Source organism: Protopterus annectens, chromosome 1.part2, assembly GCF_019279795.1.
Source record: "Protopterus annectens isolate FY-2018-M chromosome 1.part2, PAN1.0, whole genome shotgun sequence".
In the NCBI taxonomy this organism is placed as follows: Eukaryota; Metazoa; Chordata; order Ceratodontiformes; family Protopteridae; genus Protopterus; species Protopterus annectens.
Window position 1 is genome coordinate 658,381,336 of NC_056727.1, and position 26,835 is coordinate 658,408,170.

Sequence of the window (26,835 nt, forward strand, 5' to 3'; positions counted from 1 at the left end):
GAGATAATTTTCCGCCCAAGGGAGCTTCTGTTTGCTCCTTGATCAGCGGAAGTAGAGGAAAGTCATTGAGATTGTCCCTGTGGGGCAGGAGAGACCCCTGTGTCACTTCTTTGGTTTGCTGGTTGCCATTGTCGTCCCCTGTAAGAACCTCTGTATTGTCCTCTTCCTCGGCCACGCCTGTTTTTACCCCTTTGAAATCTTTCAGGATTAGGAAAGAACCAGTTTTTAGAAGGCCAATTCCTGCTGAATCTGGGTAGCTGAACCTGGAGGAAATCTTTGACCGTCTGAACTGATTTTGCTTTTTCCTTTTTGGACTTTAACACATCTTTAGCATTAGTGCCAAAAAGCTTGTTCTTTTCCAAAGGTGCATCAAGAAGTTTTGCCTTAACATGATCTGGTAGAGGTTGTTCTTTTAACCAAGCATGTCTACGAATGACCGCCCCTGTCATAGCTGCCCTACATGAAGCTTCCAATGCATCATATCCACACTGCAGAAAGTGATTGCTGACTTGCTGAGAATTATGTACAGCTTCCTGCAAAGACTTCCTGTCTAAAGGTTCAGGAGAGGCCAATGTTTTCTGTAAATCATCTAACAGGGAATCCTGATAATGAAACATATGAAAGAGGCAATTCAGAGCTCTCATAGATAAAGTAGTGGAGGTGTAGACCTTTTTCCCCCATCTCTCTAATGACCTAGCTTCCCTGTTGGAAGGCAAGGGATTTTTGGAGGTGGATGCTGAAACCCCTTTAGGTCCCCGAGAAATAGTTTCTAAATCCACAGCATGGGCCCTGAAGAAATGAGAATATGTTTCTGGGACCCTATAATATCTGTCTGGCTTGGCTGGGGCAGGAGGAAGAGTATCCGGGGTAACACTGGAGTCAGAGTATAGGTCATCCAAAACATCAAGCACAGGAGGTATAGCCAGGGGCCTGTGCTGGGGCTTTTAAGTAAGGTTCGAAGGCGCTTTCTGGAATCAGAATATTCCTGGCCTTGCCACTTAAAACATTCCCTCATGGTATGCAGAACTTCCCCAAAAGAAATATCCTCAGGAGGGGAGGCAGAGGGGATGGAATCCTCTGCATCCGAGTCCTCATAGGTCTGGAAGGGCTCTTCCTGGCCATCGGAGTGAACAGAGTCCTCAGAATCTTCATCTGAAGGGATAGGGTCAGAGGGTTCAATCCGGGGCCTCTTATCAGGAGGAGGCTGGGATCCTCTCTCAGGATGGGCCTGTGAACCTCTAATCATGGAAATTAAGTCTGCGGCCATAGTCATGATTTGTGTTTCAGGAGTAGGCTGAGGTAAGGCCTTAACAGTAAGGTGCTTGGTCTTGCTGGTTGCCTTAGCACGTGTGTAGGCCTTAATAGACATGGCCATAGGAGGCCTAGCAGCTCCACGTGCAGGAGTGACCTTATCTACAGCAATGGTCTCGGGCATTTCCTCGGTTTCAGTATCCGGAGGAAAATCTATAACTGGCGTCGGTGTGGCCTCCGGTATCGGAGGTGTCGGTAAAGCGGTGTCTTCGGTTCGGAGCGGTGAAATAACCGTCTCAGGGGGAACCGGAGCACTCGCGGTAGGTTTTGGCGTGGAGTGGGATTAAGATGCGGGCCGAGGATGTCGGTCCCGGTCTTTTCGTTTCTTAGGAGTCTGCGATGTCGGAAGTTCCGACGGCATTGTATAAGCAAATTTATCGCCGAAAAAGTCTTCAGTGAACTCCGCCCGGTGCCTAAGAGTGCGCTTATTGAAGCGAGCACAGGCGACACAGGCCGAGACGTCGTGGTCTGGGCCAAGGCAAGGAAGACAGTAAGAGTGGAAATCCTTATGAGGTATTTGTTTACCACAAGACAAACAATTAACTTTTTCAGTAATTTCTGACATCGGCTGAGGCAAGAAAGGTCCCCAACGGGGTACTTAGCTTTTTTGATGACTTCGGATTCGAATAATACAGGAGCTGACCGACCGGCACTTGCGAACTGCTTCTGCTTCGGGCACCGCGCGGCAAGAAAGACTGAAGAAAATGGCGTCGGCTGATGCTTATGTACTCCAGCCGCTCTGACGTCGGAGAGAAATGCGACATCAGCCGACGTCGGACCCAGACTTTGGAATCCGGCCGACCGAGGGCTGCCTGAGGCAGGACAACCCATATGTTATGACTGCAGTTGCATTCTTGAAGGACATCAACAATCCCATTGGCTTAATTAGCCTCATCTGCAAAGCCATGGAAAGAAATATCATGGAAATGATTAATAACAACATACAAAACCTTCAGATACTGGACTTCATCAAGGGGAGGTCATGCCTACTAAACATGGTGGACTTCTCTGAGAAGGTAACCAAGGGAATGGACAAGAGTTAAAACAGTGCATACTGCCTACCTTAACCTAAGGCATTCGCTACAATACTCCACTTGGACATTAATAAACTTATGGAATTAGGCATAAAACCCCTATGCATTACATTGGATAGCAAACTGTCTCACAGAGAGGACTCAAGAAGTTAAGATGGGTAGACCACCTGTAATAAAAGGGCCATCACCAACAGAGGTCCTCAGGGTTCCATGTTGGGTCTGCTCCCCTTTGGCATCTAATGCTTGGAAGACAAAGCCAATGTCAAGGTCCTCTGGCTGATCAAGCTGGCAGATTATAAACTAAACTAAGAGCAGTCACTGAATCCCCCATGACACAAACATCTTGCAGGAAGGTCTAACACACACAAATAACTGCTGCCAAAGCCATGGCTTAAAACTCAATGCCAAGAAATGCATAACAGTATCTTTTGGGAAGTCAGCCACCACAGAAAACTACCTCATTGATAAGACACCCCTAAGAGTAGACCCAGTAATCAGAGACTTTGGGAACCATGTAAATAGCATCCTGGCTTTCGACCAACATGTGCCTAAGGTAGTTGGAAATTTATTCTATGTTGCTGAACTTATAAGGGCATGGTATCCAGGGTCCGTGGAGGTCATCATGCCACTTTATTCATCCCTCATCAGATCCATCACAGAGAATAATGCCCCCCACTTCAGTATGTACCTGACCAGGATCATGCAACAACTGGAATGTCCACAGAGGTTCATCACAAAAAGAATACAAGGTGTAAACATTTCCTATGCAGATAGTCTCAAAGCCCTTTCGCTGTAGTCTCTTTCCTACAGAGAGGTGATCTATGCCTGGTAAACAAGGCATCCTTGGACCCTGCTCTGATGTTCCTTTTACATATCCACAAAACAAAGAGCATCAGAACTACTAGATCCAAGGACTTAAATTTAGTTAAACCATGCCCTTACAAACATATACACCCTTAAAATAACCTCTAAAGCAAATAAATCATCAGAGACATTTGGGTTGCATGGCTAGGCTTATAAAGGCCATGGTGGTCATTAGCCTAGTAAACATCTATGAACAAAGATCAAGCCAAACCTTTTAGTGAAGAAACAAAATATCTAACAGCATTCTTTGAGGTAAAGCATTTATGCATGAAAATTGCAAACACACAGGATGTACTTTACAGTCATTTAGTTTAGGGTACCAGTGATTGTACTTTTCTTTCCACAGTGGCAATAACTGGGGCCAAAGAAGATATAACCTTTGATCATCACACTCCTCATTCAACCAAATACCACACTCATTGCTGTCTAATTACCCCTCCATAGACTGGGACTCCTATACACACCCAAATTTTCAGGACAGGAGATTCCTGGACTTTGTTAATGCAAACACCCCAGACCAGATAATGCATACACCCTAATTATAAGGCCAACATGAAATTAAAACATCAGAAATATTTTTCAGGCTTTTGAATATCTACTTCTGTACTTGTTGCTCTGTACATCAATATTAATGTTAGAGCAGCACTACAAATGTTTTTTTTTTTTGTGTGTCATGCAATTACTAAAACTGATCATACATCATGAGCACAGGCAATTCTAGAAAAATAAATATCAGTCTCAGATACTTAGATATGGGAAAAATGAAATCCAACACTACATTAAACTGCACAATGTATGGATTTTTCCACAGGTGCATACTGCAACTGTGAAATGTCAGAAAGAAGGGGAAAACATTTTGCCTTTTACGTTGACAGGTATATGATTGTTAATAAACAGATATATCTCTGATGGAGGAAATGGGTGACCTTCTGTGACTGCTTAGAAAATCAGCTGCAGCAGTACACCTTGTATCAGAATGTTCTACAGGAACATACCTACTAATTGAACAACTGCAAAAATCATCAAGCCTAACCTTTTACAAAAGAATCAAAATATTAACTAACATTCTTTGAGGTAAAACATTTATGCAAGAAACTTGCAAGCATGTGGGGTATACTTTATGGTCACTTAGTCTGAAGTAGCAAAGCTCACTATACTGAAATACACGTGACACTAATGATAAGAAGGACAAGAGAACAGTAAGATGTTACAAACACTTAATAGTGCTTCTGAATGTCTGCCTCCATATACATTGCTCTTGTCAATGCTAACAAAAAGCATAACACTATAAACTGCTTCCCCGTTTACTAAAACTGATTAGACACCACAATCACAAAAAAAAAAAAAAAAAAAAAAAAAAAAAACACTGCAAAATAAATGTCAGTTTCAGGTATAAGGATACAATGAAACTTAAGAATACATTAAACTTACTGTTAGGTTTATCATGTTTACAGATTCTAAACATGCCCTGCTGTAGGTGAAATGGGAAACCTGGTGTTCACACCAAGAATATTTCTACACTTCTATAAGAAGATCATCAACCCCAGAAGCACAGCAAATATGCCATGCTCATCCAGTCTCAAAATAAACATAGTTATTACTTCAGATACTGCATGACAAAAAATAGTTGAAGTAGTCCCCTAACTTAGTCATTTACTGGCCAACTGGCAGACTAATAGAATAAGTGAATAAAGAACTCCAGACTAACAACATATAGCAAATTCAATGTTTAAAATGTTCACTAGTGTTAAACTCTGGCATATTTTTAACCAGGGTAGAGAAACAAATGATGTATAAACATACAAACATGTTACAATTGATTAGTGTGTTCCTCTAGTGATCACATGGGAGCCATAGTAACAAAGAATATACCTAAATGACATCATCAGCTTATTAACATCTAAATTGCACTGGAGAGCACAACCTGTGGCAGTAATTAAACACATCAACACACCACTTCTCTGCACATTATTTTACGAAGGTGTGAAGCACTGCTGAAAATGTTGTTCTTCAGTGCACTTAGGATAGGAGGTTTCTGAAAAACAGGGCCTCAAAAAGGAACCAAGTCAAAGGTTTCCATAGCTTCAGGCTAACAAGACTTTTTTATCTGCTATAAAAAAAAATATCAGCATTCCTGCTTAAAACCGGTACCCTATAAGTAAATATTACAAAAAGGTGCTAAAACTGCTACTTTCTGGCTACAAATATTATCCTGAGTGATAAACTGGAAGGCCAGAAAACTACAACTTATTTTCTTAGAAAAGAAATGATACAGATATTCCTCTGTATTTTTTCTGTCTCTCAAAAAAAATCATTGCATTATTGCAGTCAGTAATAAATGCTTGTTAGTATTATAGTTTGGTATGACGTCCTGGTCTGGGTACAGCAGTAGTTGAACTGGATGCTGATGCTGAGGCAGCCGCATCCTCGGCCTCCTCCAACTCTTCCATTAACTCTTGACTGACGCTGGACTGAAGGGCAGCAGGCGTTAGCCACTCTTTTGGTAGGCAGCTTTGAAGGAATGGAATGCAGGAACTAAAGTAAGCAAGTCTGTTCACCCATCGGGGAATCTCCTTTCCACACAAGATCTGTAAGAGTATACATTCAGATAGTAATACATGCTTCATTTCATTTTTTTTCTCTTCGTACATTGTCATTTTCTCTGAAAATATACAGCAACTTGGTTTAGCAATACAAAATCACTGAGTTTGAGATGTTTGCGACTGAATTATTTCAGCAAGCTTTTGGTAGAAAAGAAATCAGCTAAGCTTTGCATGTCCATTTAAATTTTAGAATACAAAAAAAAAATACTGTTATTAGTTTTCTCAAAAGTCTAAACTCAAGCAGAGATAACCAAAGTTCCGAGAAAAATATGAAGCCTTTTTAACCTTCTGAGAACAAACACTACTGATAATCTCCAGATTTTGTCCGAGATTGGTACAGCTCTACCTGCCTTTACTAAAATAGCAAACCACTATCCATACTCTGACAAATACCTCACCTTCACTGTTGATGCAATATAGGACATTAACTAATGTGCCACCAGATTTATATAACCAGTTCAGCACATTGTACATCATTTTTCATTTTTTTATAATTTTGTATCAGTGACATTGAACCACATTCATAAAACCAGTTCAATACATTGTAAATTGTTTTGCTTCACCATCATCATATCTGCAAAGTTGCATATTTAGTAAATTAAAGTTACATATTTAATAAAACTACAGAGGCATCAGGTGGATTAAATGGCCGCAGCCATGAATTTACTGCCAATTACTGCCCATGACCTTTTCTAACAGAAGCTAATTATTTTGAGATGTGTGCATGTCGGGAATGTCAGGGAGGACATTTCTTTATTTCATAGCATTGCCCTAAAATTACAGGACAACACACAGCACTGTCGATATTCAGCCCTTCTGATTCATCATACCCACATCATAACTTTTTTCACAATTCTTCACAATTCCTCTGGGCCGCCTTACGTTCTGCCAAGGAGCCATTGCCAGGCTAAGTCCCCTGGGCAGCAATCCCTTGAGGCTGTCTGGCCTGTGGAAGGTCCAACTAAAGAGTCCTGAGACCTCCCCCTCCACTTACATTGGCCTCCTTTACCCTTCCTGCCTTCCACTTACATGACTGCGACAACCTAACCTGTTTATTTTACCCAGAGGAGAAGACGAAAACCTGAAAAACTCAGTGGGGAAATAACAGGAAATTCCTTCTAGATCCCTAAAGCGATCACCTTTGCAGGTCACCAGGTCCCCTAGGTCCCTTAACTACCTTACAGCTGACAATGACTAGCAACTATCCCTCTCCTTTTAGGAGGGGTGGGTTGGGTGAGAAAAGCTGCCAAGGTAGAGATAGAAAAGACTGATCTGCTTTGTTCCCAGACTTTTCAATACCCTCCAAGAACAGCCCAATCCTCCTGACCTATCATGTCCCTACTTGTTCCCCACCTCCTCCTCCCCCTCTGAAACCAGAGTCCGAGCTGACCTGCCTCAGACAAAAGATGGCTTGTTGCGACTGGCTTGCCAGCCGTTATCAGAAAGCACCTAAAGGAACAAAGATTCTGGTCCTCCTCATCAGACAGCATCAACAGAGCATTTTGTTTCAGCAACACTGCTACAGAGGTTCAAAAGTGACCAACACAATCACGTTTGAAAGCAAATTTATGTAATAATGTATGCTCTCATAAAGTATTAGGCATCTGTTATAGAATGTAATATCACTTTAATTTTTTACAGTATGTGTTAGTGTGTGCATGTCACAGCCACTTATCACCCACTCCCCCATCCTGTTTTCCACTGGAAGACAAATGTAGCAGCTCAAAAGCATACTAAAACAGATGACTCAGTTTCAGGGACTGAGCCTGTCAACAGAGGAGCAATGCAAAAACAGATGGTTCTTCTTAGAACTCCACCCACATGATTTTTAGTTTAAAAACATAGTTGGTGTACAACAATATGTAGCATCTTGCCACTGGAAGAAGACTAAAGAATAGTAGTAGTAAAGTATTGTGATAAATTACAGACATACTTCACACTAAATGTGCCCACTGTTTCTGTGCTCCACAAATGGCACTGCAACAAAGGGACATTTCAAGGGAGACTTCTGTTGCAGATCTTCTCACAGTACTTCCTGGTAGTTTAGCACACAATATTAAAACTATGAGGAGTTTACTAATCAGCTTCATCTTTCAGTTGTGGGTTTGATTCCCTCAATCTCCATCTGCCTAACATATAACTCTGGGAAAAGTCACTTAATTATCTGCGCCAGCTCATAGCTCTTCCAAGACAAAATGATTATCACAAGATTGTTATTCAAGTAAAATATTTCATGCTAGATAAGGCCAAAGCTCAAAGGATACAAGCATGACAACAGAATCATTCAAGTCCCAGATGGAAATATTTTTCAGTAAAGCAGGCCAGAAATAAAGCACCCTTTATAGAATTATCCTGACTACAGGCAAAGAGAAAAGGAGTGAGATACAAAATAGGGAAAGCATGCAAATTAGTCTTCATGGGTACTGGGAGAAAGTAAGGTCATGCACACTTACCATACGAGTGTATTCACTGTTGCAATCATAATTGATGGGATTTCCTGCTATGGAAGCCCTTGGCCGGCCCAACTACCAGATAATTTTCTCATTCTCCTGGAACTGTCAGGCAACCTGACCAACATCAAGACGTCTGGTTATAAAGGGAGTCAGGCGGTCATAACCTCAGCACTTTCTTGCCCCCAACAGACAGAAGCCCCATAACAGGTCCCCAAGGTCAAGGGCCTAAGTTCAGAAACTCCAGAGTATGTACAGAGGAATAGGGAACAACCTGGAACTAGAGCGGAGAATATCTACCCCAATCCCATGAGGAAGGGTGGAAGGAAAGAATACTGCAACAGTGAATACACTTGAGCATCTACATTTATGGTAAGTGCACAAAGTTGTACTATGTTCCTCGTGTTTCACTGTTGTAGCCCAAAACTGAAAGGAGGGTGGATGGAATGTTTATGCAGAGGAAAGGACGTCCTACAAGATGGCAGTGGCAAACCCCTCTCTGGACTTGCAGAAAGTTGGAAGGTGATCACGTTTGGTGAAATTATACACAGTGGGCCAAGTAGCAGCTTCCAAAATGTCCTTAGTGGCCACCCTTTTAAGAAAGGCTATAGATGCAGAAGTAGCCCTAGTGGAGTGTGACCTCAGTCTAATGGTTTCTTTCCATGATACCTGTAGTAAAATAAGATACAGTGGGAGATCCATTTGGATTGTTCAGAAACTGGTTTTCCCTCAGAGCTAAAGGCCATAAAAAAGCTGGTCAGACTTCCTGACATTTTTGTTGTGTCCAAGTAGTAATGCAGTTGCCTATGCACATAAAGAGTATGGATGATTCTTTCTCCCTTGTTTTGAGGAATAGGAATGAAGGCAGGCAAGTGGACGGTCTGAGTTAAAGAAATCTCTGTAACCACTTTTGGCATAAAGGAAGGGTTGGTCCTAACAGAGACTCTTGTCAGAGTGGAAAGTGATGAAAAGGTTCCAGATGCACATAAGGACCTGAAGCTATGAAACACTTTTAGTTGAAGTAATGACTAGCAAGAAGGCTGTCTACCAGGTAAGGAATTAAATGTCTGAGGAGGTAGCTGGCTCGAGGGTGAGCTTCTCCAGAATAAAGTTGAGCCCCCACGGGGGGAGAGAAGGTTTTCTTGGTGTCTAATGTGGATACCCCTCTTAGGAACTGTTTCATGACAGGCTGTGAGAAGAGATGGGGTTTAGTAGGCAGATAAACTCAAATTGCTGAAGTGTGAATTTTATTATAGGAATAAGTCAGTCCTTTGTCAAAAAGTCCTGATAAGTATGAAAGGATCACAAGCATCTGAGCTTTAAGAGGGCTCTGTCCCTTCTGACTGCACCATACAGCGAATCTTTTCCATTTGAATGGAGTAAGGTTTTCTTGCACTAGGTCTCCTGGCTTCTTTTAGAATGTCCAGGACTTGTTTGTTGAGAAGTGTTACCATCCTGGGGGTCAAGGTATCATGCAAACTGTCAATTTGAGTGTGTTCAAGTTGGGGTGTATGATGGTGCCCTGGTTCTGTGTTAATAGGTCCATTCATTGGGGCAGCAACCATGGTTCATTTTGGTTAGACTGTGCATTAGGGGAAACCAGTGCTGCCTTGGCCAATCTGGAGCTATTAGAATGACCCTTCAGATGTACCCTGGGAAGCATGGGTTTTTCAGGGAAGGCATAGAGGAACAGACTAGTCCGAGGGAAGGAGAATGCATCAGTCTTCCAGGCTGACCTTGGTTTGGTCCTTGAGCCACACATTTACAACACAGTTTTTTCTTTGGTGGCAAAAAGGTCCATCTCTGCCACACCCCATTCTTTGACTATGTTGAGAAAAACTTCCCAATGCAGTTGCCACTCGTGAGGGTCTGACAAGTTCCTGCTTAGGTGATCCGTCAGTTGACTAGTTTCTCCTGGTATTGTGCCAAGAGGTGCAAACCTAGGGAGTTTGCAGTTTCCTATACATCCATGGCTAAGAGACAAAGAGAGCAAGAGCAAGTGCTCTCCGCTTGTTTATTTACTGCATAACCATGGTGCTCACTGTCTTTACTGGTATTATTCCTGGTTTCCATTGGTCTTTGAAGGTAATAAGACTTTTTTGGACTGCCATCAGTTCTTTTAGACTGATGTGTTTGTTCTTGAACTGGAAGCTCTATCTGCCTAGAGTCTGTAAGTTGTTACAGTGGGCACCCTAGCCTAACTCCAAGGCATCCGTTGAGGTTGCATGCTTGGGTCTGGCCTAGTGGATCATGAGGATGCAAGAGGCCATGTAACCAAGAGCTCTGAGGAGCTCTGTGGCAGTGAGTTAGATCCCAAGAAGGAGTTTTGGAAGTACAGAGTTAGAAAGGTAACCTTGTCTGGAGGAAGGAAGGCTTTCTGAGGTAGGGAGTCCAGCAAAGCCCCCAGAAACACAATCCTGTTTGTGGGGATGGTCCGAGAGCTTTAGGTAGTGATGGTGAACCCAGTACAGACAGGATCTCTTGGGTGTAAAGCAGAAATGCTTTGAGTTTTTCTAGATTTGTTGCTTGAATGAGGCAGTTGTCTAAGCAGGGGTAAATCTGAAAGCCCTTTGACCTGCAGAAAACTATCACTGGGGCTAGGCATTTTGTGAAAACCTGGAGTGCATTAGACAAGCCAAAGGGCACAGCACAGAACAGATAATGACTCACACCTGCTTTAAAGCACAAGAACCTCCTGTGAGAGTCCTTTAGATCTACAGTTACCATATAAGCGTTGGGTGAGATCATGGGAAGAAATTTTTGAAGGGTTAGCATTTTGAATTTTGGCACATGCAAGAATTTGTTGCTCCTTGACAGACACAGAATAAACTTGCAGGTACCTTCTTTTCTGGGAAGAAGGAAAAGTCCTGAGTAAAATCCCTTTTCTTCTAGTGTGTTTGGTACTGGCTCCACAGAATCTTGGGTGCACAGGAGCTGTACTTGTTTTAAGGCCTCTGTTTGTTGGTTTGGTGGAATATCTGGGAAACCTGATTGAATCAGAGGTTGTTTGAAATTAAGTTTTTAATGTGTCTGCATGAATTTCAGTACCCACTGATTCCTGGCAATGAGAGTCAAATTCTTTAAGAAGGAAAGACATCCTAGTCTGAGATGGGGTAGGGAGGGAGGGTTGGGACTTGAGGAGAGGGGGAAAGGAAGTCTTATGAAGAATAATGACTGATTCCTGTTGGGATCCCACAGGCCTACTGGAATCTGCATGTCACTGTCTTGGTCTCTGGTGCTGCCTTTGACTCCTTTCCTTTTGAGTTCTATGTCTAGGCTTAGACTGGGAGGCCGGAAAGGACCAGTGGTTGGTAGGTTAATTGCGACTGAAGCAAGGAGGCTGAGCTTGAACAAAGTCCTTGAATATCTGCATGGACTTGACTTTATCTTCCAGCTTAACACAGCTTCAGCCTTAGGATAAAAAATTAAATCTTTGTCCAAAGGAGCATCCTAGAGACTGGATTTCACATGTTCAGGGAGGGAACGTTCCCTCAGCCAGGAATGTCTTTTAATGATGGATCCTGTAGCTGCTGCCCTGATGGAAGCTTCCAGAGCATCACAGCCAAAAGTGCAAGGAGGGCTTAGCTATCTGACAGCAAGAATTGAATAAGTGTAGCAGTTCCATAGAAAGGGCCTTATTTTCAATCCCTATCAGTATTTGCTTCATCTGGTTTAAAATGGTCCCGGATACCTTCATCACATGAAACTGGCAATTCAAAGCCCTCACCACTTCAGGGTCTGCTACAGGGTTTTTGAAAATGTGTTTGTAGGAATCCAGAACTCTGTAAAATCTATCAGGTTTCCAAGGGGCGGGGGAAGGATTCTGGCTATAAGGAAGAATCCAGCAAAACATCTTCCACTGCCTCTAAGATTGGAGGAATGGCAAGAGGTTTATGCTCAGGGAGTTTTACAAATTCCCTAACCCACTACAAAGAATAAGGTATATACACCTTATTTAAAAGGATCAATGTTCCTACTAGACCCATCAGGCCCAAACACTGGTTACACCACTTATGAAACTATGGACAACTGAACCATTAATGAAAAAGAACTGCGGCTACTGCTTCCCCCATCACCAAAAATCACTTAAACCTAGTCTTTTACCTCAACCACTTATTTACTTGCAATATTGATGATCTCATATCTGGATGTTTTTCTCGTTTTCTTTAATTCTAAACTTTGCAGTAACAAGCTGATGGTCCGATTCACACGTCAACTCCAAGTCTTGCTCATTCTACTGAGCTTTTCCATCTATGACTGCACTGTTTATAGTCTGATTTCAATGGCGAACATTTGCGGATATCCATGGGTAAAGCCATCTCTTAGGCTGTTGAAGCGGTGTTCTTGCTACAACACTAATTTATGACGCACACTCCATTCTCTACTCCATGGCCAAAGCTACCTGCTACTATTATACTTTGTGACTACCAGCTTTAGCATTCCAATCACTTAAGACAAATGTAGTAATTTTTTTGGCTTATTTATAAAAGGTGCTGTCCTTGTAAAATTGGTCAACTTCCTTCTATTCCAAATCTGTAGATGAAACAAACTTGTACCACTTTATTTGAATGGCTTGTCTTCTAGGCTAATTGAGATAATTCTATTATTCTTTGGGCTGTAACCAAGCACCACTTCTGACTCTCATCAACTATGAGGGCTACTCCAGTTCTTTAGTAACATTCTTGTCTACAACAACAGTCAATGATTACCTGATATAAATTGACCATTCTAGTCCATTAATTCCCAACATGTGTTTATCCTTGTCATCTCATCCTTAACCACATCACGTTTACCTTGGTTCATAGTGCTTATATTCCAAATTCCAGTGGCATGTTCTCTGCAGCATCAGACATTCCTGTCATCAATAAGCACCTCTACCTGTGCCACAACCTCTTCCTCAGTTCTTCTGAAGAGTAAGCTAGACATCTTCAGTCTTACAAGTCTTATATTTCTGCATCACTTCAACATGTCTCTGGTTGCTTTTTCACCGGATGTTTTGTAATTTGGCAAAAATACTGGAGTGGCTTGTCATTACCTTCTCCACTAGACCAACTTTAGTGTGTCATTTGTTTTCCATGACCAGGACATCTTGGTTGGTCCTGCATGGTACACTCAGATTTACCGAGATATACAAGCTCCTTTACCATGCCAAGGTAACAGACCAGAATGGAGATGGCATTACCAACTTTGTGAAGTGTTTACATACACTATTTCTAGAAAGGTGTACAATAGGAGACACAACAGACAGACACACTTCTGTAAATCTCATATACTACACCCCACTTTTTCTACTTGTAATATATCTATACAATACACATTTTGAGAGGTAACATGGATTATTTATACTAATCATGTTTAAAAATTCCATTAACTTCATAATAAATACATAATGGGCTTTTTACACAAATTGTTTTCTGTAAACATTCAAAAGAAACTTATGCTACCCTATAGTACCATGATCAACTGCTCATGTATCTGTATGCCTTCTTCAGTGGTTTTCCCAATCTTCAGTATTTAACATGGGTGTTCTATCTGGACATGTAGACTTATAGGTTCATGGCTGGTTGTTATGCAACTGATCTGTGTAAATCTTGAGAACCTAGCTTTACATTCCCATGGTAATATTTACCCCTTATTTTGTGTACAAATAACCCAGAGATAGGCAGAACAAGGATAAGTCAGGGCATTCATTTTACAACAGACCTTGCTGCTCAGCAAATTCACCTGAAGACATGATTTAAAAAGCCTCACTTCTCAATCACTGGCTATCACAACTCTGACAATATATATTTCCATCACAGTACCTGGCTAGGACTCTTCTGTATGCCTATCTTCCTTGAACTTAAACCTCTGTTTTACATGTACAGCAGCAGTTCCACTTATTCAGCTTCCCATCTTCCTATGAATAAAACAAGATCTTGGTTAATCTGACAAACACTAAAGATTCAGATTACAACCTTTCTAATAGCTTATGCATTCTTACTTTGTCTCCAGCTCATAAACCTTGCAGTATTAAGCAATCTCTATCACTGCAGTATTTTTGTGCCTGATTTATTTCCAAACATTTCTTTACTTTACTTCTCACAACACCACACTACACCAACTAACCCCAACAAAAACTACAGTATACATATACCATAACTCATCCCAAAATAGTTACTCTGATATTTCACCATCACTCTTCAATCACAGAGACACCACCACTTTCCAGACCAAACTGTGTTTTAATATACTTAAAGTCAAACAATTATGCATCTCATACACATACTCCATACTTATCATTTCATCCACAATCCAAACCACTATCTTCACATTATTATGCCAAAGTGGAGATATTCATCCAAACCCTGGACCATCTCCCACCCAACATATTAACAACTCTACATCACTCTCAGTGAAAACACCAAAAGTACTTTTGCATTGTGACGTTAAACATCTGTAGTATCTGCAACAAAGTATCTGACTTCCATGACTTACACAGTATACACAATATCCCAGCACTGGAAGACTTCCTATCATGGTCTAACCACTACATCTCAAATGAAACCATCATCCTCTGTGACACTAATATAAATTGGCTTTAACACCAAACAACTCCACAAACCCCATCAATCTGTTCAAATTTACACAACTTATACAAACCCCAACACACACAACAAAGAATCACCCTGAACCCACCTTAGACTGGATATTAGTATCCCATCCACAATACTACTGCAATCCCAACATGCCTCCCAATACCCTAAGTGACCACTTACCAGCTCTGATACACAGACTATCAGCCTCCACCCCAAGCATTCATCCATACAAATATATCAGAAAACTAGCCAATTTTAGCCAGTCTCACTTGCAAACTATTGCAAACACTAAACTGGAGCCCATTGAACTATCTTCCCTTAGATGAAGCAATACATTACTTCAATACTGTCTTTCCAGATGCCCTTAACTCCATAGCTCCCATAAGAAAAAAGACAGCTAAACATAACCATGCTCCTTGGCTATCTAAGTCAACCAAACTACTACTAATTAATAGAGACTGAGCACGGCACAAATGGAGAAAAGATAAGACCTAACCCAACGAACATGCCTTCAAAAAACTTAGAAACAAAGCAAAACAGGCCATTAATCAGGACAAAAAGACTTACTTCTCTCAAAAAATAAACACCCACAGTAATAATCTCAGACTTTTCTGGAAATCTGAAAGTATTGTAAAACAACTGGTAAGCTAAAAAGCCACTCAGTAAAAAACTGGTAGGTTGATTCAACTTTTTAATAAATAATTAAATAAAAACGATACATCGACAAAAATAATTATATCCACGTACTAAGCGCTTTCACCCAATATCATAAAGGGCATCTTCAGAGTACAAATTCTTCAGAATACAAACCATCCCTTAAATACTTTAAATTAGACTGTTAAATTAATTGAATAAGTATATAATTGCATGATTTTTGCTAAATAAACACTGGAATTAGTCTAAGCCTCAAAACAAATGACCAATGATGTGAAACAATGAATAAGACCTTACAGTTATTGTTCAAATAAATGTTTGGTAAACAGTAAATAGATAGATAAAGTTAAAGGATGAACAGCAGTCACAAAAATATAAAAGTTTACAAAATTTAAATGTAGTAAACACATACATAAACATAAATTTGATGACATATGATACTACTACAATGAATCTATACTACTACTCACTTGATGTGTTTGGTATGTATGTGAATTTATATGTTTATAAATAAATATCAACTGTGTAATAGTAAACGAGTCCAATACATGATGTCTATTCTAAAATGTAATAAATTATGAATGTATTAATAAAATTGAATTGTATGTAAATATGAATTAAAATGTTAAAATTGTTAAAATTATTAAAATCATACTTAAATAAAATATGATTTAAGTTTAAGTACACTAGAAATAGAAATATAATCATTAATGCCTGGCAAGGTACAGGCATTCAGCCTAAGTTGCCAAAGGCATTCCTTAGCTTCCAGAATAACTTTTTCATCACCTCCCTTATGCACATTGTGTGGCATTCTGTCAATAATAAAAAATAAAAATCAGTTTTGAGATTTTTTTACTGGTTAATTGGGTAATTTGTTTAAAAGCCTTTTCTGATTGCTTGCAGTCGTTTAAAGCCCGTTTAAAGCTGTTTTAAGTGTATTTTTTTTACTGTTTTTGCCTTATCTTTTCAAAATTTTTTCCCCCTCGTTTCCCACCTTTTTAAGCTAGTATAGTCCAGTTTTCAGGCTAGTGCTGGATTCAGGGCTGTGTTACAAGTTTCTGAGTTGCCCATACTTTACTTGGATAGGAGGAGGTTTCTCTGTTCACCTGTGACAGCGGGAGCTTTGAGCAGCTATATGTCCCTGGAGGAGTAGTTTCAGCCCATAAGTTAGTAGTTTATAGGCCATTTTGGGCTAATTTCTATCTCTTTCATTTCCCTGCTGTAAAAACATGAGTTTGCACTTCCGGGCAGCGCCGGTTAGCTAGGGCTAAATTTTTCCCGGCTCCACCAAGTCTCCTCTTCAGTTTTTCCCTTGAATGTAGTCTAACTCTCAACCTAAGCACTTAAAAGGCATCATACAGTCCAGCACTTGCTCAGACCTAATAGCAAGCACTAATATACCCCGACACTTGATTGCCTAGCTGGGCAAGGCTCATTATTCACCCCTCACCAACCAAGCGACTAAGCAGTGCACCCTACTATTCAGGCATGACCAAAGGGCAGTTTCAGGTATACTTTCCAATCAAGCTGGTGAACCTGGGTATCCTGAGGCAATGTTACAACTGCCTCATGTACACAGACAGCCCTCTCCTCCTACCACAAAACATTAACATATGCGGGAGATGCAATTATATAGCTAAATTGAAGGCTAAGCTCTCTCCACCCAAGACTGGAACAGGCAGTCATGAGGAGAAGGTTAACACTTGCACCACACCTCCAGCCTCACACAGACATACTAAACCAGCACTGGCAAAAAATACACAAATATACAAAGGCAGAAGGCTCTAAATAAAAACCTGCAAAAGCATCAGATACCTTCAAAGCAGACACCCAAAAAACCTGCACCTCCCGTCACAAACCAGACAACACATAAAACACAAAATCAGTGTGCCGCACAATCCCAGCCCTTAAGGCGAAATAACATACCTAACACACTAGTAATAGGGAACTCTATAGTCAGGCACACTGACGTCCCACTCACTAGGCTGAACCAAGGAGAAGGTTACAGTTAGCTGCCTGTCGGGAGCCAGAATCCACCACATAACACAAGCACTCAGGTCACTCCAGAACAAGTACAAATACGACTCTGTCACTGTTCATGTTGGTGTGAATGACCTGAAACGTACCTCCCTGGACTACATGAAGAGAGACTTGGAAGAGCTCTCTGATCATGTAAGCCCAGGCGGGTATGACCCTGACCCTGAGTAGCATCCTGCCCTCACCGAGAATGATACTGCAGTATAAAGAAAAAATGATCAATTTCAACAATTTGCTACGCTTCTGGTGTCATTCAAAAAGGATCCAGTGTCTGTCAGCCTGGGACGATATGCTCAACAAGCCTCATTGCTTCACAAGAGACTGCTTGCACCTGTCACCCCTAGGCTTTCGAATACTGGCCAAGGTTCTTGCTGCCCCCATAGTGCCTTTTTTAGGCAAGGCTCAAAAGTCAAACCCACCTCCGTAAACAGCACAAATAAAAAAAATGAGGGTTATGCTGCTCAACGCCAGGAGTATAAATCTCAAAATGCACGCGCTCGAAGCACACCACAGTATGGAGAACATAGACATCTATGCAGTAACTGAAACCTGGTTCAAGGCTCCACAGAGCACCCCAGCACTACCGGGTTACAACTCATACCACACATTTCGGCCAAAGAACATGGACTGAAACACAAAAGGAGGGGGTATATCCATATTCATCATCAAGGATACCTACACCTCCAGGTTAGTGGCGCAGCATGATACTTCTGAGATCATCCATGTGCAACTAACATCAGGCAAATCTGCAATGCAAATTGTGGCCTGCTACAGATCACCCTTCATGACCCAGGACCATCACTCTGCCTTTCTGGAGACACTGGAAAACATGAAGGTCCTACCGAACACCCTGATATTGGGCGATTTCAATTACCCTACATTAACTGGGAAAACTACTCAAGTACAAATTCCCAGGTCCAGCACTTCCTGGAATTTATCAACTCAAATGCCCTGGATCAGCTGGTAAATTCCCTACCAGAGGTGAAAACAAATTGGACCTGGTCATCACCAACATGGCGACAGGTGTTCCGTACCGGAGGTCAACCCATCACTGGTTAGATCAGACCATAAACTAATCACTCTGGATGTCCTCACCACACCACCACCCCCCAACCAAGGAAACCACAGTGAAAAACTTTTCTATAGCAAACTTCACCTTACTTAAGACAGAGGTGGTAAGTTTCATAGCCCCTACGCTAAAGGATAACAGTGTCCAAGATGCAGGAACCTTTACAAATGCATTCTATGAGCACCTACCAGGATGCATGGATCTTGCCATCCCTAGCAAAGCCAAGACTCACTCCCCTTAGAGAAGGAAACCAGTCTGGTGGACCCCTGCCATAAACAGGCTATACAATACGAGGAGGAAACTAGTTCAGAAAAAAGCAAATCCAAAGAAGGAAAGACATCCCTGATCAGTATCAGTAAGAAACTAAGGTCCCTCATAAAATTATCCAAGGCTAACTTCGAAAGAAAAGTAGCCAAGGATTCAAAAGATAACCACAAAGCCTTCTTTAGCTACGTCAAGAATCTATGTGGAAACTTACAGATATGCTCTGAGCTACTGCAAAATAGCACAAAATATATTGAACCTACTGATACTGCCAACATCCTGGCAGACAGATTCAGTGCAAACTTTACCCCCCCCCACCCCCAAAAGGGCCCACACAAATACTGGAAAAGTGTACTCTCTCGGAAATCACAGACACACAGGTGAAAACAGCCCTTTCAAAAGCCAAAAGCAGAGCGTCAATGGGGCCAGATGGTATCCCAAGGCTGCGTCTTGCATGAACTACAGAATGAACTAACCCCCTATCTAAACACACTGTTCAACCTCAGCCTCTCCACAGGCTACATGCCCATAGAATGGCGCACAGCAATGGTTATTCCGCTCCTCAAAGGAGGGGCCACAACTGACCCTTGTAACTATCGCCCCATAAGCCTGACTAGCCTGGTCTGTAAGGCTATAGAGCGCATCATCATCGAACTCATTAACAAAGACATTGGGAACCTCCAAACACTTGACCCGACCCAGTTCGGCTTTAAGGGCAAATCATGCCTATTAAACCTGGTTGACTTCTTCGAGACAGTCACCAAGGCCATAGATGAGGAGAAGGTGGTTCACACAGCCTACCTGGACCTCGCCAAGCATTTGACATCATTCCCCACTCGGGGATTATAGAAAAACTCACCAGCCTGAACATAAACCCCTACACGTCACGAGATGGGTTGCCAACTGGCTTACAGACAGAACTCACACGGAAAGAATAGCGGGCTCCAGGTCCGACGCTAAACCAGTCACAAGTGGTGTCCCACAAGGCTCGGTCCTGGGACCCCCTACTGTTTGGCATATTCTTCTCAGAAGTACAGGCAAACACAGGAGGACTATGGCTAACCATGTTCACCAGTGAATGCAAACTGGGAGCCATAATTGACTCTCCGGCTGACACGGACATTCTCCAAAAGGGCCTTACTGAGACGGACACCTGGTGTCAAAGTCATGGTCACAGGCTAAATGCCAAAAAAATGCATAGTCATCCCGTGTGGGAAAAAAAAAAAACACCCATGAATTACCACGTAAGTGGCAGCTCCCTTAATACAAAAGAGGTAATAAGAGATCTGGGGACCCAGTTAGATAATAATCACTCCTTTGACAATCATATTGCCAAAGTAGTTAGGAAATCCTATGTAGCCCATCTAATTTAAAGGGTTCGCATCTAGAAATAAAGAGGTTATAGTGCCCCTCTACTCGTCACTCATCCGACCCATCATAGAGTACAATGCCCCATTTGGGATGTACCTCACAAGACACTTGCAACAGCTGGAAAGACCACAAAAGTACCTCACACCAAGAGGATTACTGGCCTCAAACATGTGTCCTATGCAGCCCGACTGTTAAAACTCCGGCTGTACTCAGTGGCATACCGCTTACTCAGAGGTGATATCTGCCTTTTACAAAGCCATGTCCAACTCAGAATTGATGGACATGCTCCACCTAAAGAAATCCAAGTCACTGCGAGCCACTCGCTCTAGTGAGTTAAACCTCGCCACAACAATAAATAGAACATGCTGGAGGGATAGATTCCTGTCACAGAGACTCCCCATGCTTTGGAACAAAATTCCTAACTGCATTAGGCAGAGCCCCTCACTAACACTCTTCAAGAGAAACCTTGACGAGTGGATGGGTAACAGAAAATACACCACTGGGATCACTTCATTGGCTCTTCTTGACACAGGCTCAGTTAATTAATCAATGGGGCGGCAAAAGCTAACACACTCTGGCTAGGCTTATAAACGTCCTCAGGGAGATAGCCTAGTACCTACCTATGAACCTATATCACTTGCTCTTTTGTTGCACCCGGCTAGTATCAAAAGTGATTCATGTATCAAAAGACAGACATTTACCTTCACAATTGATTTGGAGATATTACTTTGCCAGTTTTGAGCACTAAACCTTGGATATAGCTCATTTCTTCCTTTACCAATAATTTTTGCTCAGACCAGCCTCCCACTATAACCTTTCAGTAACTGCATCCCTAAATCTACGTCAGTATATCTCTGGAATTAATTTCAACTTTTTTCTTTCACTTGTGATTGTGGCACTACCCAAATAATTGTAGGCTCCTCTAAATCTTCATGCTTCTCTTGTAAATATGGCCTGCTCATCACATCTGTTAGATGAAGTTCCTTACTTGGTCTGTATTTCTCTGTTTAATTTCTCCAAGTCTTTTGGGTTTATTATACCATGATGGGAATGAACCCCATTCCAAAGTCGAAGTATGAAGTTCATGAGATTACTATTGTTTCAGTCTTTGATGTTAGCCAAAAGTGTTCTTTGGAGCACATGCAATGTGCCCAGAACTAACTCCTCCAGCAATTCAGAGTTGCATGCATCGGTAGCATATCTAAACATGACTACAAATTCTTTGAGACCCATTGCTCCTACTACTGGAACTGTCTGGGTATCTTTCTTCTACACTTCCCTCATTTCTGCCACCAAATCCTGACTCTCTCTCTCTGTACGTAATCACTGCATGTAACAATTTCAATGATCAGTACTGCCTTCCTTTCATGGACTACTGTTATCTGGTTTTCTCATATCTATTTTTTGAATTGCTGGTAATGCGTAATCCCATGTGATATAAACCATCATTCTCTATAATGCTTTGTGGCTCATGTTTCCAATGCTTCTTAACTACCACTTTATTATAATATTTGTACAATCACCAGTGCAACACTCTTGCCACATTATTATGCCTTTCAGTATACAGGCCTTCTGGCATTAGTAGATCACACTCAGCAGCAAGATATGTGACTGCTTTCAGTTCTGTTTTACACAACCTGCATTTGTTGGTTTCTCCCACTTGACTATGTAAACCAAAGTGCATGTAGTCCATTCCCCTCGGCTGCTAATATTAACTTTTCATCTTTTGGTTTAAATTCAGCTCTCCTTAACCATTTTTGTATCAGATCCTGATCAACACAAGATTATTCCAGTTTTCTGTACTTGCAACTACATTTATGTCTTTTCATCTGATTCTTCTGCTTATATTCTTTCTTTTGGCACATTCAGTTCCTGCCTAATTTTTGTTGGGTTCTGGTTTGGTTTCCATTCCCACTTGACACTGATATGCTTCTGTTAAACTAAGTACGAAAGTCACTTTAGATATGTTCTACTGATGTTTCAAAACTTTCACTGGGTTTGGATCTAGAAGTCAGCAGATATGTATGTAGTCTGTGTCTATATTACCCAATCAAATGTTTAGGTTAGCGAATACCTAAACGTCGATCTGGTAATATCAAAAAATTCAAACAGCAAATGGCCGATTTAACGTAAGAAATGAATTCCCTCTGCCGCAAAAAAAAAAATTTAAACCATGTGCCCCCCACAACCCACTAGCTAAATATACCAACTCCGTTGTCGCTCTACAGTGGGGAAAGGGGCAAAATTTGCATAACGGCCAAGGGAATTCTTTCCCTGTGTTAAATCGTCCGTTCGCGGTTTTTGCTTTCACTGTTACCAGACCACCATTTAGGTATTCACTAGTCTAAACGTTTGATCAGGTAATAGGAACCCATGTAGTCCTACTATTGCAGATCTATATATATATTATCAATTTTGAGGAGATCCATGCCTCCTTCAGAATAAGCAATACATAATCCTGGTAAACACTGAATTTTATATATTTGATAAGCGTGAAGCATTCTTCTTGTTTTCCTATCCAACTGCTCAAATACCTTTTGTTAGTCTATCACCTCAAAATTGTAAGTTAGAACAGGAACAGCAAACTGGTTTATAGCTTGGACTTTGTTTCTAGATGTCAGAGCTGTTTTCAGTACTAATTTTAGTCTTCTAACATATTATTTATTGAGATTTGTTCCAATCTGTTCATGTTTTATTCTTGATCATTCATCAATTGCCAAATATTTACACACTCCCTCCTGCTCATGTTCCTTTACATTACATTCCTGTCCCAGACTCATTTTCTTTACGCTGCAGCTTTCCTACTTTAAATGTTGCTTTTGCACATTTATCAAAATCAAACATTCAAAAAAGTTTTGACCACTAACAGTTGTGCTTTCAGCTCCTTATCTGATGAATTATACAGTTTTAAATTATCCACAAACAGATTAGAAGTCTTTACACTTTGTTGTTGTCTAGGAGCCAAACTGTATCCATGACCTAATCTGTTAAGTAGACTGCTTAATAGGTTAAGGGAAAAATAAAAGAGCAGCAGTGACAGAGTCACCCTTGAATATTCCCCTTCGAATTTTTACTCCTTGGGATAATCATTTGTCCTTTATCATGGCTTAGCTGCAAAGTGGTTTGTCACTGTTTCATGTTCACGGTAATGTAATTAATCAATGTAAGTTGAATCATACGTCTGTAAGCACTCCTTTATCCGTGATTGGGGAATGCTGTCAAATGCTTTTTTTGTAATCTATCTAGACCATACTTAGATTCTTCCCTTTTTATAATTCTCCATTATGACTTTGTTTAACAACAAATGATCCTTTGTTCCATATGACTCTCTTTTGTTACCCTTTTGTTCTATTGCCATGATAGAGTTTTCTTGTAAATGAGTATACACTCTTGTCAGCCTCAATTCCAGTACATAGTTTATACATCACCATGAGGCATCTTATTGGTCTACAGTTTTTTAGGACAGCTTGCAGGTTCATACTTAAGAGGGACCATCCATCATTTTTCCTGTTGTTAACCAGGTTGGTATCTGTTTGGGGTGCGGATATATGTAGTTCTAACTTGGGGCTAAATCTTCATGTAAAGATGTTAATACTTTTAGCCAGAAGGCAGGTTGTGCATCCAGGCTTAAGGATTTATAGTTAGGAACTTTTCTTAAATTTGTTTAAATTTCTACGGCAGTTACTTCTTCCCATCTTACATCCTGTACATTTGAACTTCTTGCTGTTTCTTTTACTACTTCTATCCATTCAGAATCTTCCACAGGTTCTCCACAATTATTTCTACAAAATGTGTCCATTTCTTCTTTTTTTGGTTGTGTTTCTATTCCTTTTGCTTTGTTTTCCAATTCTCTACAGAATTGTTTTGGGTCAGCGCTGACCTGCTTATTTACAACTTCTCCTTCATCTGCCTATCTTCTAATTTTTTCTGCCTGTGCTGGTATCTTTAGTTTATTATTTGCAACACTGCACAATAGATCGTGGTCTGTTATACTACCTGTATTTTATCATATCCAAGTACTTTTGACGATCTGTTCCCACTTCTAAACACTAACAGTGATACTTCTTGTCTTACTTGTTTTACAAGTTTTCTTTATTCAATACTTCCATGATGGGATTTTATTTCATTCCTTCCTTTCCCTTACTGCCCTCTATTTTTGTGGTAAGACAACTATCTGTTATTAATTTAGCTGCACTGTAATACAGCCTATTTACTTCTGTTATACCACATTAATTTACATCAAACTGTCTTCATTACTGTGTTCATTTTTTTTAATCAGACTTCTAACATTCTAGGGTCTTACTGACTTTCTGTAATCTATTTCTTTCATTGATTGTAATATGTCTATCCATTTCTATTAAATCAAGCAACTCTTCCCTCAGATCTTTTTCTTCTAAACTGAGGGCATATTCTTTATTCTCAGTTTCACTTAGGCATTCTACAGAAAGTTCCAGAACATGTGACATTCTTTTTTTGCTTCATCTGTTGCTCTTTTATATGGGAACCACCTGGCCTATCACTCCACAACAATGACTATGTCAGAGTTGCCACCGTTTCCTGCTCCCTCCCCTTGCTGTGCAACTTCAACTGAACTTTTGTACTGGTTTCCTACTAAATGCTCCAGAATATCTTCATGTGGCAAATGATCAGATGCTTCCTGTTCCTCCTTAATTTGAGAACTCATTGTTCCATAATGCTGTGATGTTATCAGAGTTTGATTTTCCATACTAAATCCTTCACTTTGTAGGTAATCCATAACCTCAGTTTCTGTTTCTTTAACTTCTCCATTACTAATCTTCTTTTCTATGTTCCACCTTTGTGTTCTTATTTTTTGTATTGTAAAATTTTTCATATCAGGATGCCTTTACTTGTACTTCTCTTCAAATATCTTTGGTGCTTTTTGTATTGATTAGTTTTGCTTTCTCCTTTGCATAAATATTGCACCATATTAAATCTCTCTTTTTTTTCCTATGTCCATATTTATTCTTTAGATGTTTCCTGCTCCAACTGTTTCTCTCTACTTTGGGGACTCATTGTTCCATCCTGCTGTGACATAACCTGTGTTAAGACTTTCTACACTAAATCCTTCACTTTGCACATATTCCATGACTTCAGCTTCTATTTGTTTAACGTATACTTTGCTAATCTTGTGTTCATATTTTTTGTATTGTGAATTTTTCCATATCTGGGTGCCTTTGCCTGTATTTCTCTTCAAATATCTTGGAAGCTGCTTTTTTTGTATTGCTTAGTTTGGCTTTCTAATTTGCATAAATATTGTACCATATCAGATCTCTCTTTTTCCCATGTCCATGTTTTTTTTTTAAACTTTCAAAAATCTCTACGTTTTGTTCTTTATGTTTCCGCATTTCCTCAGTCTTTTTTTCCCAAATGGCCCAAGGTTTCTTGGTCTATATAATGTTTTTCATGAATCTGTAGCATTAATGAACACAAATTTGCATTTGAAACTTTTGACAGTTTTTTTTTTAGTGCAAGTATTTTTCTTTCCTCTAATTTCTTTCAATCTTTTTGAATATCTTCTATAGAGAATTTCTGGGCTTCCTGCATAATAGTAAAAATACATAATTTCTTTCTTATCCTCAAAAGTCCACTCTTTCATCTTTATGGCTCTTTTTTGGCCTGCCAGTTTTTCTGTTTTTTGTGGACTACTGCTCCTTCCACAACAGGGAGGCCAACCTCCCCCTGAACCTTGCCTATCCCCATTATAGGAATGTTCCACGTATTCAGGATTCCGAACTGTCATTTCTTCCAGTCCTGGCACTAGTGCACCTAACAGGACTGGGCACTTTTTTATCCTGTGACTTGTGCACCAGCCGTGTTTTTAATTTTTTAACCCACTTCTGTTCATAATATATGCTATATAAAACACAGTCTCTATATCAGTGTAGGCTTCGTGAGATTTTGTAAAAACAGGGTCCGCCTGTTTGCTGACCTTACGTCTCAATTCAGAATTAGTATTTCTCTGAGATGTTATTTCTGTAGATCAAGTAATAACCTCAGCAAGCTCAAAGGTTCCTAAACTTTCTGAATAATCTTTGCAAGGGTCTGTGGTCTGCCTCTACCTGAACTTCTTTACCACATTCATGACATTTCTCAGTCAATTCTTTATTCATGTTATAATCACCATTACTATCTTGAAGCCAACAAATACTCTAAAACAACCAAGTTTTCCAGTTATTATTAAGCACACAACCTTAATATGCACAAGAAAACATGGCTATACTAACTTAACAGGATCCTTTAGCAGACAGATCTTTTGATACTTCTGTAAGAGTTAAATGGATTAATGGCTACATTAAACAAATACAGCCCTTTGCACAGTTCAGTCTAGTTTGTCATGTTACTACAGGGACAAACACATTTTTTCCCCTATAATGTTAATACAGTATTGACTTACCTCACTGCTACATCTTGGTCAGTTAAGGTTAAGAACATATGTGCAAAGCTAAACAATCTGCTTGAGAAACTCCAGTCAAAAGTGAATATATCTCATCTTATAAATAAATCTGAAAACAGCAAAGCAAGCAAAGAAAGCCCAAAGAATTAACTGTGTGATGTCAAATAAATCCAAGATAAGCGATA

General features: G+C 40.4%; 1 protein-coding gene across 1 annotated transcript in view; it reads right to left on the reverse strand.

The window, feature by feature from the left end:
• Positions 1–3,417: 3,417 nt before the first annotated feature.
• The window catches only part of DESI2 (desumoylating isopeptidase 2), a 1,042,498-nt gene continuing 1,019,080 nt past the window's right edge, over positions 3,418–26,835 (reverse strand). The window contains exon 5 of the mRNA XM_044058147.1: positions 3,418–5,797. Coding sequence (XP_043914082.1) covers positions 5,561–5,797 — 237 coding nt within the window. The 3' untranslated portion in view covers positions 3,418–5,560. The remainder of the gene's footprint in view (positions 5,798–26,835) is intronic.